This window comes from Anguilla rostrata, chromosome 3, assembly GCF_018555375.3.
Source record: "Anguilla rostrata isolate EN2019 chromosome 3, ASM1855537v3, whole genome shotgun sequence".
NCBI classification, from domain to species: domain Eukaryota; kingdom Metazoa; phylum Chordata; class Actinopteri; order Anguilliformes; family Anguillidae; genus Anguilla; species Anguilla rostrata.
The window spans coordinates 32,275,873-32,291,715 of NC_057935.1; the positions used below are offsets into that span (position 1 = coordinate 32,275,873).

Sequence of the window (15,843 nt, forward strand, 5' to 3'; positions counted from 1 at the left end):
ATACCATACCCTGCTGGCGACTTTCACATCTGCCCTCACGTCTGCGAAAGCCTCTTTTTTCCCAATCCAAGATCAGTGCATGTGTCTCTAATCCATGTAAACTATTCTCCACCTTCTCTTCCCTCCTCATACCTCCTCCACCCCCACCTCCCTCTTCCCTCTCCGCAAATTACTTTCTGGCCGCCTTTGAAGGAAAGGTGGCTACAATCCGGAACTCCTTCGCCCATCCAGTGAGCCCCCCAACCCCCCGGGACAAACCCACAGCCACACTGACCTCCTATGTATTACAACTCATCACCTCTCATCGCGCAACCACCTGTCCACTTGACCCCATCCCATCTAAAGTTCTCCAATCCATTCCCAGCGAGCTCCTTCCCTATCTGTCTTCCATTGTTAATTCCTCTCTCTCCTCTGGTCATGTTCCCTCTGATTTTAAGATGGCTCGTGTAACCCCACTTCTCAAAAAACCCACCTTAGACCCCTCCGATGTAACGAATTATCGCCCCGTATCCCTTCTACCCTTTCTGTCCAAAACCCTTGAACGAGCAGTTCTTACACAATTAACCTCTTTTCTCCATCAGAACAACCTGCTAGACCCTCACCAGTCTGGCTTCCGATCCGGGCACTCAACAGAGACTGCACTCCTAGCTGTGACGGAGGCACTTGCCACTGCAAGAGCCTCACGCCTCTCCTCTGTCCTGATCCTTCTTGACCTGTCTGCAGCTTTTGATACAGTCAACCATAAAATACTCCTCTCCACCTTGGCTGGGATGGGAATTGCCGGGACTGCCCTGTCTTGGTTCGCTTCCTATCTTGCAGATAGGACCTACCAGGTCACCTGGAAGGGGTCTGCCTCTGCTTCTCATCCACTTGTTACGGGAGTGCCGCAGGGATCTGTACTGGGTCCTCTGCTGTTCTCCTTATACACCAGATCTCTTGGTTCAGTCATTAATTCACATGGCTTTTCCTATCATTGTTATGCAGATGACACACAACTCTTCTTTTCTTTTCCCCCCTCGGCCACACAGGTCACTGATAAGATCTCTTCCTGCCTGGCTGACATCTCCACCTGGATGGCCAGCCACCATCTGAAGCTCAACCTCAACAAAACTGAGCTGCTCTTCTTCCCGTACAAGACCTCCTTGCTTCGTGAACTCTTAATCACGGTTGATGGCACCACAGTGACTGCCTCTCACTCTGCCAAAAGCTTGTGGGTGGTCCTGGATGACCAACTGGACCTCAAGGAGCACATCAAGGCAACATCACGGTCCTGCAGATTCCTCCTGTACAACATCAGGAGGATTCGACCATACCTGACGACGCACTCCACCCAGCTGCTCGTCCAGGCTACGGTGACCTCTCGCCTTAATTACTACAACTCTCTCCTTGCAAACCTGCCAGCTTGTGCCATACAGCCACTACAGATGATTCAGAATGCCGCTGCCCGACTCATCTACAACCTCCCCAAATTCTCCCACGTCACTCCTCTGCTGCGATCACTTCACTGGCTACCGGTCGCTGCCAGGATCCGGTTCAAAGCCCTGACCCTTGCCTACACTGCCGCCAACAGGACAGCCCCCATCTACTTGCAGGACATGACTCAATTCTATGTGCCTGCTCGACCACTCCGCTCTGCGGCAGCAGGGCGTCTTGTAACCCCTCCCACCCGCCCAAAGGGATCACAGAGCTTCTCCACCCTAGCTCCCCAGTGGTGGAACGAACTCCCCGCCCCTCTCCGAACCTCCCCCTCACTATCCATCTTCCACCGTGGCCTGAAGACTCATCTCTTCAGACTATACCTAGACTGACCACCACCACGCTGTATAAAAAAATAAATAAAAAAAAATACCCTTTTTCCTGTCACTTGTTACATGTTGCCCCATCCCTTCTTGGTAATTTGTATTTGTCCTAATACTGTAGCTTATTCTTCTGCCTAGTTGGCTGTGCAGATGTTAGACCAGGATAGTGTTCATTGTTCTCGGCTAGAAATAGCTGTACAAAATAAGTAATTGTACCTTACTGAACCCGTGTTCAGCAGTTGTCTACGATCATGAAAATGCACTTTTGTACGTCGCTTTGGATAAAAGTGTCTGCCAAATGAATAATGTAATGACACGTCAGCAACTCCTTAATTGATTCTGGAATATGTAACATTACACGTCGGTCACTGGACGGTCATCATGCAAGTGGTCCTGGGAAATATGCACAGTTGATTATATATCTGGAATATATAAAATACACACACAAGTTAAAAGACTGTCAAATTAAAGTGTCATTACATTTTTTTGTAGTAAGCTCCACATTCGTTAAATTCTCTTTCAAATATACCTGTTACATAATAGGTAAAGACATATTTGGGGATAGCGTGTTTTATCTATAAATCCAATAACATTCCATCTGCAAAAGCGATCTATAAATGTCTCCTCCCCTACGTGGCATTCTCACTTTTTCTATACCTATATATTGGAGAGATGAGATTGTGATTTGCCTGCATAAAATGAACAGCTACTGGACTCCTCACATCTCTAGTCCTAATGTTGCTCCTATGTTCACTTGTGCGTGTTTTTAGACTTCTGGTGGTCTTGCCTATGTAGGCTAAACCGCAAGGGCATCTCAGAATGTCTCATCTCTCCAATATATAGGCATAGAAAAGGTGAGAATGCCACGTAGGGGAGGAGACATTAATAGATTGCTTTTGCAGAGGGAATGTTATTGGATTTATAGATTAAACACGCTATCCCCAAAAGGCCTTAACGAAGAGTTTGATATAAGACCATTTCTTTGAGACTTTGTACCGCTTGCCTGATGTCCTTGCTGTCTTATATGGTCTTACTCTGAGCATATGTTATTCTTTTTTACTGTATCTATGAAACTCCATGAGCAATTAGAAGTGTTTGTACACCTGATAATATGTTTTTACCTATTATGTAACAGGTATATTTGAAAGAGCATTTAACAAATGTGGAGCTTACTACGAAAAAATGTAATGACACTAATTTGACAGTCTTTTAACTTTTGTATGTGTTTTTTATATATTCTAGATATATAATCACCTGTGTGTACTTCCCAGGACCACTTGCATGATGACCGTCCAGTGATCGACGTGTAATGTTACGTATTCCAGAATCAATTAAAAAGGAGTTGCTGACGTTTATACCAAGCGGCCAAAACCAGACGTTTTTGAAGCTCATTTCCTGGTCTTATTGTTCCATATCAATGATTAGTTTAAAGGAAAGTTTTGCGCCCCACCGATTTTCAGCTCACCAGTCGCCACTGAATAAAACGTTATGTAGGTTATGTGGAAAATATTCAATCCTAACTTAGCTGCTGACCAGCAACCTGCTGATTTTGCTCAAGCAATCGAAGTTGCCGTTAATAATAGCCGACGTTCATGGGGGCTGTTTATTCATCTCTCTTTAAAATGTTGCATAGATGAAATTACAAATTACATGTTAATGAAATTACCTACCGCGCCCGCTTCCAAACAATCAACAAGACAATCAATGTTAGTTTTCTTTCTGTGCCTGTCTATATAAACGACTGTTCCTACTGAGTTTTTTTTCTTCAGATTTTTGATTGGTTGAGCGAGTAACTGGCTAGAGGGAACACATGGACTGGAGCCTACGAAAAATGGACTGGATTGTCATAGGTATTTGTAAAACTGCCGGTCAAAATTATTTATTTATTTACCAAAGGTGGGTGGACGCCGTCCACCCCCAATTTAACCCCTGGCTACAGGGTCTGCTGGTTTTCATAGTGACTCTGCACTCCATGAATCAATTAGAGCAGTTGATTACAGTTAACACAACTCACCTGGTGTCTTGGGTCTCAATTGGGTGTTGATGTTAAGGTGAAAACAAAAACCAGCAGACCCTGTAGCTCTCCAGGACCAGGGTTGGAGACCACTGGTGTAGGATGAGTTATTTATGTTATAGTGTAGTTGCTTTTCTGTTAAGATGACTGATTACTGGTTTAGTTGAGTTTGGGTATATTTATTCTTTTTTTTTTCTTTGAGTAGGATATGGTGTTGTATTGGGGATAGTTTATTTATTTATATATAATCATTATTATTATATTTTTATTTCAGTTTATTATTGATACTATTGTTGTTATTATAATTAATAATTTATTTTTTGGGGGGAAGTAGCCACAGCAGTCTTTGGGTCACACTCCAGCCCAATAGATGACGGTAATGCATCAATATTCCAACTGAACAATTTCAACGAAGAAGAAGAAAACGACGAAGAAGAAGAAGAGTCTGACAGGTTCTGTTTTGACTACAGTGCTTGTCCTTCGTAGGCATCCGTAGATCTCCATCTTTGTAGCTAGCTCTGGAGCGCAAAAAGAGACAGACAGCTGGTGTTAGTCATTTTTTGAAGCCACGCGTCTTTGGAAATAAAGCCAAGGAGCTGTCTAAGGTTAGTCGACCATAATGCTGACCAGAAAATAATGTAACGTCCCAGTTTTCAAAGCTACTGTGAGCACCTCGGTATTTCATGTCTTGATGTCATCTTAGTCTGTAATGCCAAAACGGTTAGCAAGAATACCAGCTAGCTAAGCTTAGCCTCTCTGGCGGTGGTTTATTTTTTTGCTGATGATGAGCTCGTGCGGGTGTCAATTAGAAGATGGCTAGCTAGTTAAGGTTGGATACATTAGGTTCGTTTCATGGGTGCGTGTCGGTGAAGTTGTTAGCTAGCTAGCTACCTTGTTTCTGTGAAATGGTAGGCTAGTTGACGTTACATTAATCGTGGTTGTCGCAGGCACATTGAATTCGTTTAGGTAAATTAAGTTAACATTAGCTCCCTGCATAGCATTTAATCTCCAACACACAATGACAGTCTTACTACGGGTGGGGCTACATCATGGCTGCTCGTTGGCATGCAAATGACTGGCTACTAGCTTTAAATAACTAACAGTAGAGATGAAAACATTGGGTAGCTAGCTAGCTGAATGATTTTATATCGGCTAAATAATTAATAAGGTGAACACATCGTTTAAATTTACTAATCTACGCTACCACTAGCTGTCTAGCCGGCTAACGCGTCTTAGTTTGTGTCATAGTAGTAGCAAGCTAACCAACATAGCAAGCTAAGTAAGGTGTGTGTAGATCTATTGTGAAAAAATGTTTCGTCCTTCTTCGGTAATTTAACTGACTTTAACTAGTACATTATTTTAACTGGAATTGAAGTTAACGTTAGTTATCTCTTGCCATGGTGTAAGTTCAGGGTTTCCCCCAGAAAAGTTGTTAGGCCCGGTGGCCAAGTGTCTTTTTTGACGGGGGCCCGGCGTGGGCCAGCGACAGACTGTGGCAGGATTAAGGTAGGGCCCTATAGTTTCTGTGATAACAGAATCACGGACGGAATCGCGGAATTGAGAATTTAAAAAAAAGCTATATCACAGATTCCATAGGGCCCTACATTAAGTCAGTGCTAAAAACTGACTGGAGATTAACATATGACTACGTAATGTGAATGTTGTTATAAATAAGTCATTTATTCAACACACATTTTTGAAAAATCAACAACTATTTACAGCATAGCATATTTACAGTTTACAAAGAATCTGACAACAATGTACAGTCTTGGAATGCTGTGTTTTCAACAACAACAAAATAAATTAAATTAAATTAAAATAAAATAAATAATATCAAAGTTTTTGCACTCTACAAAAAAAATTGTGTTCAAGTCCTAATTGGCTACTGAATCTTACAACAAGCCTTGGAATGCTGGGCACATTTAAATAGGAATGGGAATCGAGAACCGGTTCCAAGTTGTCCTATTCATTGGAATCGTATGCCTCCGAGTTTATCGATATCGCTTATTGAAGCCAGCATGTTTTTACGACAGCTGCCCATTGCAAAACAATGACGTAACGCCTTGGGGGAGGCACGCACGCAGGTGTCACAACAAATTTGATCCGGGAAGCCAGCCTTGATACACTCTGTTGCCATAAAGATTCTAAGACAACTCAGCAATTTCTCTGGATTAACGGGTTATTTTCTAGCCTGAAATGCGATCGTATTACTAAATGGCTACACATGTCATGTAACGTGCAAGTAGTTGGCTATCTCCCTGAATATGGAGTAAATGTTTTACCAATAAATAACAATAATAAATTCGATTTTATCCATGGAAATAGCTGTACAAAAAAGGCTAAATAAATGTTGTGGTTGCGATTGCCGTCGTAGATGTCAGAAGGAAATGTCACTGACAAAAAAAAAAAAAAGTTTGCTCTCTTTGCAGTGGTTTGGGCTGGAAACGAGCTGTAAGAGTGGGGTATGCACAACACTGCCTACTTATTGGCTACTGAATCTTACAACAATGTACAGCATTGGAATGCTGGGCACATTTCAACAACAACAAAATATCTATGTATCTGTGTTACTGAATGTTTGGCTAGATAGCTAAGTTAGCTAAATGATCATGTTTGATCATGTTGTCGTGCACATCAATGTCATCAAGCTAACGTTATTAATAAGCAAGTGATCATTATTTCTATGGCGATTAATCAGTCATGTAATGTGATGTTACAATGTATCGAACGTTACATTCATGCTATTAGTTTAACGTTACCTACACACTGCTTAAGTTAATATAAAAAGAATGTATTTACCGACGAGATGAAGTGATAACGCAGTTTGTAACGAGGTTAGTTAGCCTACTAAATAAGAAATGGTGGCTTGCTAGGTAACGTTAGCTTGTGATAGCTGGAAGCGTCAAGTGTTGAACGTCACTACGCACAATGAGGGTAAAGAACACTCATCTCAGACCACAGACATACGTCTATGTCTCAGGCCTGCTGTTTTCCCATAGTGCGTTCACGTTTTAACCAACAGATGTAGCTGGGGAGCTTTCCAACCGAGCCGCCCCACTGTAACTGTAGTTTAAAAAACACATAAAAAATACATTTAAAAAATAAAATAAAATTCCCCGATGCTTAGGCCCGGCGGGCCGCCGGGCTTGCAATACACTGGCGGAAACCCTGAAGTTAGTTAACTAAAAGAACGCTAATTGTATTGCTTAGCATGTATTCCGAATCAAGGTCTAACGTTGGCTACAAACGACAGTTCTTATTAAAAGGGTTGTCAACTGGCGTTTGTCTCGTTGGTTTACTGTCGTTTCTCGATATATGATTGTGTCAGAATATTAATTCTGTGAAAATAAATCATTCTGCGTTTTTAAGATGGACGGTTACATACCTTTTAGCACGTCATTTGAATTAAAATATATTTAGGGAGAATTATAGAAAGACCAATGCATTGCCGTTTGCTAAACATCAGTTTAAAATATTTTAATCTGTCAAAGTTACTTGACACTAATGGTAGTTTATCACGCCCCATGGACACACGCAGCGTTGTAATTTAGTGATTGGCATAGGCGGTGACTGAACTCCTTGGAGTCGTCAGTCATCATGTATGGGGTGTCTACAATGATCTGTCCCGTGTTACTGAACTGAATACTATTTGGAAATGGCGACTCCCGTGGTTTTGGTAGGATGTGCTGAGTGTACTAGTGGTGACGTAGACAAACGTAACTGTTACTTAGATTTGCACAAACCAAAGTACCAAAAAGCTTATTTAATTTCTTTAAAGTAGGACTGACTTTATTGGTAGTTTTGGTGAATAGCAAGTTTTTTCCTTCACCTTATTTCATTATTAGTTACTGATAAATAGTTCCCAAATTCATAATCCTGTCGGTTGTGTTTCTACAAATGTTTGGTTTTGTTGAAGGGTATTTTAATGCTTTAAGGTGTAATATTACAAATATGTGGTTAGAATGTTCTTAATTGAACATTCTAATGCTGGTAATTGAAAGCATTTTAGTTCTAGAACACTGACTTCAAATATGGAGTTAACATTAAAAAAAACCAAACCTACTCTTCAAAGGTTTAAAGGGCAACATGCAGGTTACATTTTTATGGGTTTTCAATTCTGGGCTCATGGAGAGGATGGCTTGCCACCTCACCCCCCTTCCCCCTATTTTCATGCGTGGGTGCGGTTTGTGCAGGTGGGGAGAGGAGACTTCACTGGAGCATCTGTCATGAAAAATGTGGTAGTTTGCGGTGGGCATTTTAGGAAGGAGGATTATATCCCTGGGGATATGATGCAGTTCAGGATGGGGTTTCTAATAAAGAACCGCGTAAAACTGATACCTAGTGCGGTCCCATCTGTTCGCTCAGAACCTTCACGGTGAAGCCACACTGTACGCTGCTATCGCTCCCGTGTCCCACAATCGGCCGCTTGTGGGTGTCACCTATTTTTTGACAGACACTTGTGTTCTTTAAATGTTGTCCTGGTTTAATGTCGTGTTTCATGTTATTGTCTAGTCTGAATAAAAAACATTTTTTGGTAACCTAGATCTGAAAGATGTTAGTCAGCTGCCTAGCTAGGCTGTCCAATGTCTAGCTACTGAGTAACAACCAACAACAAAAACATTGTCTTGCTAATTAGCCAGCTAATGTCTTCAAAGTTATATCTGGTTAGCTAGCTAGGTGGCTGGTAGAAACGATCACGAACAACTAGCAACTAATATATTAGCAAGAAAATGTTTTTGTTGTTATTGTTGGTCGTTACTCACTAGCTAGACATTAGACAGTCTAGCTAGGCAGCTGACTAACATCTTTCAGAGCTAGGTTACTGCGAAAATGTTTTGTATTCAGTCTGGACACTGATGACATGAAACACGCAGAGACTGTAAAAAATATGGACAAAGCTACTGTGACGTCACCCATTGACTCTCGGTGGGTCTCTAAAACACGTTTTGAAACACAATGGCGGGCGCGGCCATGTTCTCGATTTGGAGCCAAAACCATAGAGTTAAGCGGTCTTGTGATTTTTACAATGTGACTGACAGCCCGGTGCGGAAAAGCCCATCAACCTGAACGAACGATTTCAGAACGAACCTGAGGCTAGCTGACTGTCTGCCGTTATGTTTTAAAATATATGATCAAATGTTTACGGAGTTTAATTTCCATCCGTGACTGTACTGTGTCATGTAATCACGTTATATGTATGACATTAATAATACAATTATGTTCAGTTATCTTCAATTTATGTTTCTCGGCAAAACAAATATGCTTAGCTAGCATATCAGCTTGCCAGTGAGCTAGGTAAGCTATCCGTGGTTAGCTCACGCATTAGCAATATGAACTACAGGGGAAGAACATCGACTGCACTGATGGTCAATCAATCAGAGATGTGTAGACTACTGGTGATTTGACTAGGCTAATTTTCATATAACTGTCTGGTAGACCTGCTGTTAACCAAGCAAGTTATTGTCGTATGTTTTCGCCACAGTCAGTTAATGAGCCATTAACTGCTGCTGGTCGCAAGTCACTTTTTACCGAATAAAAATTAACACTGTCAGCGGTGATTAACAAATATACCAAGTATTTTAATAACTGATCTACAGGCGTGTCAATATGACAACGCACTTTGAAGAGCAAGTTTCCCACCTGTTGCATAAAGACTAAAATAATGTACATTGAATTTCTAATTATTATTATTTTCTTGCTAGCTTCTAGCTTTGTCACATTCGTGCAGCCTAGCCCTGGTAGACATTTACGGTATGTACACGACTGACGAGCCGTCAAACACGTTTGACAGATGGAATATTTGCCGGTTAGGGTTAGCTAGCTAGTCAAATGGCTTGGTAGCCGAAGTTGCGAACTGTTTTAGCATAGACTACTGGACTACCACATATAGCAAATAAGCGTTAGCTGATTACGCTTTCTGCCAACTAATTATTTGGTTAAGTGGGCTAAAGGAAATAGTAAAAATGACTCGGCTACCGCAAAACTTCAGAGGAGGATTATTTTTTGGTCGTCTAGTGCAGCTGTAAATAGCACACTATAGTGAAACCACTACAAAATGGGATGCTTGCATTTTCTGACTTCGCACAGGTGGACCGTGGTCGGAGCCGCAATGTCAAGGCCAAGAGACGCCACCTCCCACCCCAGTGACCACAGATTGTAGCCCCTACTGTAGCTCAGTCCTCCGCAGTAATCCGGAAGTGACGCAAGCTGTACCTCATTGGTCCAGAACAAATATTGGCACTGTGCCCAAATGACGCAATAAATCATGAAATCGACCCATGGACAGTCATAAAACGAATAAAATACACCTATTATGACTATTTGTTCTTGTGAGAAAAAATTATTGACTTTGTATTTTGATCGCATTTGTACCGTAGATTTACATGGAAACCGGATATGAAAACACTTAGGCTATACTGGAGCCATCCGTAGTGGCGCTAGTGAGCAACCAGGAACTACAACACCAGGAAATGAGCTTCAAAAACGAAGTCTGGTTTTGGCCGCTTGGAAACACGACATTAAACCCGGTCAACATTTAACGAACACAACTGTGAGAAAGCATTTCTGCGGCACCTAGTGTCCTGGCATGTTTTGCAACTAGCTGGATATATACCAAATAAAGTTGAATAATGTTTGGTTTGCTGTTAACCCTTTGATGCACAACATGGGTCAAAAGTGACCCAGCTGAGTTTTTATGTTCTATATCTTTGCAAAAAAACAATTTCATCATTCAGTATTCCAGGTATTCCTCAATTAACTTGTTTTTGATCATCACAAATCCTTATTTAAAATTTTCCTTTCTTACTTTTTGAATAAAAATCATTTTTGTATCACTACCCTTCTAATGCACAACATGGGTCAAAAATGACCCGTATTCATTTCCGAACAAAAATCAACAAAATAAAATTCGAAATATAACAGTATATTGATGTGCATTTGAAAACATTCTTGTGCTTTTGATTTTCTTTATCCAGTGTGTTAGTATGGCTGGTCCCAGTCATTCCAGATTTACCAGATTTACTGCTAAAATGGTCATAGAGATGCTGCATGAAGAACAGGATGAGGAAGATGAGGAAGCAATTCTTGGTCCTGATTCTGAGTCTGAAATCTCTGATGATGACCTAGACTTTGTGCCACAGGGTCAAGCTGGAGTTATGGGTGTGTCTTGGAATCCATCTCTCCTAAATGAAGAAGACTCCTTTGATGACATAGAAGACTCGTCTGATGAGTCCTCTGAAGAGGAAACTCAGACCCAGTCTAATAGATTGAGTAAAAAGGTCTTACTGGAATGAGCATCCCCCACTCAGGGCAGAACAAGAAGCCATAACATCCTGAGGAGCTGCCCAGGACCTGCACCCGGTTCAACAGCTGTTTCACCGAAAGATGCCTGGGATATGTCCATCAGTGACATAGCTCAGAATTTGGATTCAGTGGCAACATGACCATGGTGAGCTATGTGCCGAAGAAGGGAAAGGCTGTTGTCCTCCTGAGCACCATGCATGATGACAAAACAGTGGATGACAACAGTATGAAGAAGAAACCAGAAGTGATCCAGTACTATAACAAAGCAAAAGGAGGAGTGGACACAATGGATCAGATGGTTTGCACCTACTCATGTAAGCGGAGAACACGGAGGTGGCCCATGGTGCTCTGGCACAATGTGCTGGATGTTGCCACCCTCAATGCCTATACCAACTTCACTGCACAACACCCTGATTACATGGGTGGTGTGACGAAGGCATGGCGGCTATTCATCAAGGAGATGGGCAAAGAGCTTGTCATGCCACATATGAAGAGGCGCATGGAGGGCACACCCCTCCTCCAAAAGCATATCACAGAGGCAATGGGAAGATGTGGGATAAAAAACCGAAACGCAGCCCCCACCCAGCCACAGGAGGACATCAGACAGGAGGACCAAGTGAAGAGGAAGAGGTGCAAGATCTGCCCAGCTGCCAAAGACAGAAAAGTCAGCAGCTGGTGTTTCCAGTGCACCAGGCCTATGTGCAAGGAGCACAAACATGTAGTTGTCATTTGTGACATTTGTGACATTCACTACAGTACCACAACAGATACACTACAGTTCAATATCAGTGTTACCGGTTATCAGTGATATATGCATGTTATGTGTGACAAAGTGACAAATAAACATATTTGAAATATTAAATGTATTATTGTTTGGTCTAAGTCACTGCTAAAATAATTATTTTAACAAAATTATTATTATAGTATGTCTTTATATTTTTAAAATCACACTTGTATACATGGATCATTTTTGGTCCATGTGCGTAAACTTGATGTAGTAATACAAAAACTATTTTTTGTTCATAAAGTAAGAAAGGAAAAATAAAAATAATGATTTGTGGTAATCAAAAACATGATATTTAATGAATACTTGGAATATTAAATGATGAAATAAATTGATTTCAAAAGATATAGCAAAGAAACACTCAGCCATGCATGAAATAACATAGGAAATGAGTACGGGTCATTTTTGACCCATGTTGTGCATTAGAAGGGGTTTGCATAGCTTGTGCATCAAAGGGTTAACCTAGGTAGCTAGCTAAACCCACTGATCGATTAGGCATCATAACTTGTTAGCCAGAAGTCAAGACATTGTTAGACTAGTGAGGTAACTTATCTAGGTAGCAAGCTAGCTAGCTATTGTGTAACTTTATAATTAATTACACAAACATTTTTGGGATTTGACACTGTTATTTTTGTGTAATGTCAGGTCATGGGAGATAATGCGAGCTGTTCAGGGACAGATGCACCTAGAAGCCCAGTGTTCGCAGAGCCAGGGAAAGAGTTTGTCAATTCTCTTCCAAGAATTGAAAAGCGCGTAGTTATCATCAGGTTGCCCATAGACGAACGCTTTTTTCGCTGTATAATAATGTGTGCCTGCATTGTTCCATGTCCATTTACCCGATAAATAAACAGTTTGAAACCACCACTTGTCACAAACACATACATACAATTGAGGCCAAAAGTTTACATAGACCTAAGTTAAAGACATTCAAACTCAATTTTTCCTCCACACATTTCATGTTACCATACCTTTCCTGTGTTAAGTCAAGTAGGGTATCTACTTTATTTCCATAAGAGGTAATTTAATATCTAAGATAAAAATAATATCTAAGAGACAGATTTATTTCAGCGTTTATGTACTATATCAGATTTTCAGTGGGTCAAAAGTTTGCATACACTTTGTTAGTATTTGGTGGCATTGCCTTTAGATTGCTTCACTTGAATCAAATGCTTGGGGTAGCCTTCCCACGAGCGTCTCACAATACTTTGCTGGAATTTTTGCCCATTACTCCTGACAGTACTGGTGTAGCTCAGTCAGGTTTGTGGGCCTCCTTGCTCGGACACGCTTTTTTAGTTCAGGCCACAAATATTCTATGGGATTCAGGTCAGGGCTTTGTGATGGCCACTTTGTTGTCTTTAAGCCATTTTGTTAGAACTTGCCCCAGATTTGAGGTGGGGTGGCCGATCACATTTCAAAAGTAAGCACAGATGTAATTCTAAGTGAATTTTTTTTATTTTTAACTTTAAAATCCCATTGCTACATGATTTCCCCACATATTAAATCACTGGTTATGCCAACCTACAAGTTGCCCTTTAAGCTCTTTAACTCTGTTAAACCCGCATTATTTGTTGCATTGTATTACAAATGTTAGCAATGTTTTCGTGCCTAGAATCTGCGGCAGGAGCACATTCACAACTTCAGTAAACAGAAATGTTCAGTTACTTTTATAGATAGATTATAAAGTGATTGAGTCCTCAGAGTGTGGCAGGCATTTTCCTACTATCCTGGAACTTAAAAGCAAAAGCTGGACACATCCTTCTGTATAGTTATAAAATTAATAATAATAATTTTTAATTTTTTCATTTAAAATTGTTGGTGGATTTAATGTGCACGTACCAACATTAAATTGTTTATTACTTTTTAAAATGGCAGAGTGAGTATTAGCCTACTTGTATTTTTAGGGTGCCAAACACTGAAGACAAGGCACCCTATTTTGCATTCTGGTGTTATTATAATAACAGTTTCTAATGAGATGTAGGCTACGGTGTGATTCTTTATGGTGTATTAATCGTACGGGAAGAGCTACTACTGATCTCATCTCTGTTTTCCTACAATCACACTGGCTTATCTCATCCGGCCATTGTGATGCTTTTTTTTTTGGTGAACGCTTTGAATGTATTGTACCTTAGAAAAGAAAAAGGACTAAAAGCTTAGACGTCAGTTTGATTTGGAGAAAACAGAGGCCACTTCACTTTAATTAACTTGTATGTTTTGCCATTAAGACTAATATCTTGAAGTGGACTATTGGGGGGAAGTGGAAAGGGGTCAGGTGCTGGTCAGGTGCTGCAGGGCTGACAGAGAGCTGGTTAAATGCTCTAAGAGGGAAGACAAAGGGACTCATCAGATTATGCACATCATTTCTCAGAGTGCATCGTGGGGTGTGAGAGCTAGAGGGGCAGACAGAAGTGGTTTTAATTGGGGTTGGGGAGTTTACGGGGGCTTACAGACCAGGTGGTCAGGACTCAACTAATGGGACAACCCCTCAATGCTCCAGGCCTGACTGAAGTCCAGACTGTAGAAAGAGCCCTTGAGTTGTCTAACCTTGGCCCCATCTTAAAATAGCAATCAGGGGCATGATTCATTATAGTGAAATGCGAATTGATTTTAATTACTGATAATAACCACCCCCTAAAAAACTAACTTTAAGATAATCTGGGCTAATTTATTAAGTTGCAGATGCTGAGACAGCACAAATGCTGATGTGTGAACCATGCTGTTAAAATGTTACTGTGCAGTCATTCCTTTCACTGGCCTCATTGTTGTAGACCTTCCTGAACATTGGCACATGTAGCCTTTAACTGCAATGCACTTCACCATCAATTTTGAGCTGTTAATTTGAGAAGATATTAAGCGCCTGACAGATAGAAAGCATCAAGTGAGGCCACTTGTTCACATCGAAGGCGGGAGAATTTGAAACGTCAGATTACCTTTTTCCTTCTTGTCAATGCCGGGATGCCATATACACATTGTATTTTGGTGGTCTGTGCCCCGCGTCGATGCTCGAAAATAGAACAGGTTTTGACGTGCCCACTTGACGCCTCCAGTTTGTCTACAGCCATTGAAAACAATGGGTGCGTTTGTTGACGCGAGCGTCTGACCCTTTGTATCTGTCAGGCCCTTTACTTTCAGTAGACTGTACTTTGAATAATTAACCATTGATAAAGAACATTTCAGGAGAAAAAGCATAGTGCTTGCTTAGAGTTAAGGGCAAAACACATTGGCTAAATATAATCAGTTTTGTTGGGTCTCTATATGAAAGTGTCTCATTTATTTTTCTCACATTTGTTTCCATGAAAAACTCATATTGGTGAAAAAGATGGCAAAAACAACACATGCTTGAAGGGGCTCCTCAAAATCTGACAAAGTGCAGTGTACTTGGATTGAGGCCTGGGAAGACTGGGGCCAGTGAAGCTTATATTAGCTGGCCTTTGACAAACTCTTGTCCTCACAGCTTCACCTTCACCATGTCGGACAAGAGCGAGCTGAAAGCAGAGCTGGAGAGAAAGAAGCAGCGCCTGGCACAGATCAGGGAGGAGAAGAAGAGGAAAGAGGAGGAGAGGAAGAAGAAAGAGGTGAGTGCAGGATATGCCTTGAGAGGCTTGATGCGTTGGCACCAAATTCTACCCTGTCTGCCATTAGAACTGTTAAGGTGTATCATTGTACTGCCTGGTCCTAAGTACCCAAGTATCACTTGCCCCAGAAATGGCTATTGGACTATTAACTAAAATATTCATGATTTATATATCTTTGGCTAGTACACTGCATCATGGAGTGCTGATGGGCAAAAGCATACATAAAAGCTGGGCAACTGGAATTATTGCCAGGAGGTCATGGGAGTGAATAATGGTCTTGTTCCTTAGAGCAGGTTGAAAGTAAATCTTGTGCCAGCCGTTGAGGCAGAATTTGTTGTAGCTGTGGTGTATACCCAGTCCATCTGTCTGATG

At 41.2% G+C, this 15,843-nt stretch overlaps 1 protein-coding gene across 3 annotated transcripts in view; it reads left to right on the top strand.

Annotated features, from left to right (window-relative positions):
* The first annotated feature begins 4,265 nt into the window (after positions 1-4,265).
* Positions 4,266-15,843, top strand: part of dync1i2a (dynein, cytoplasmic 1, intermediate chain 2a) — a 65,591-nt gene continuing 54,013 nt past the window's right edge. Inside the window, exons 1-2 of one of the 3 annotated variants that reach the window (XM_064327174.1) lie at positions 4,266-4,418; positions 15,351-15,471. In XM_064327174.1, coding sequence (XP_064183244.1) covers positions 15,364-15,471 — 108 coding nt within the window. In that variant the 5' untranslated portion in view covers positions 4,266-4,418; positions 15,351-15,363. Of the gene's footprint in view, positions 4,419-4,453; positions 4,478-15,350; positions 15,472-15,843 lie in introns of those variants that run through there. The other 2 variants (XM_064327176.1, XM_064327175.1) reach the window with 2 other exon arrangements.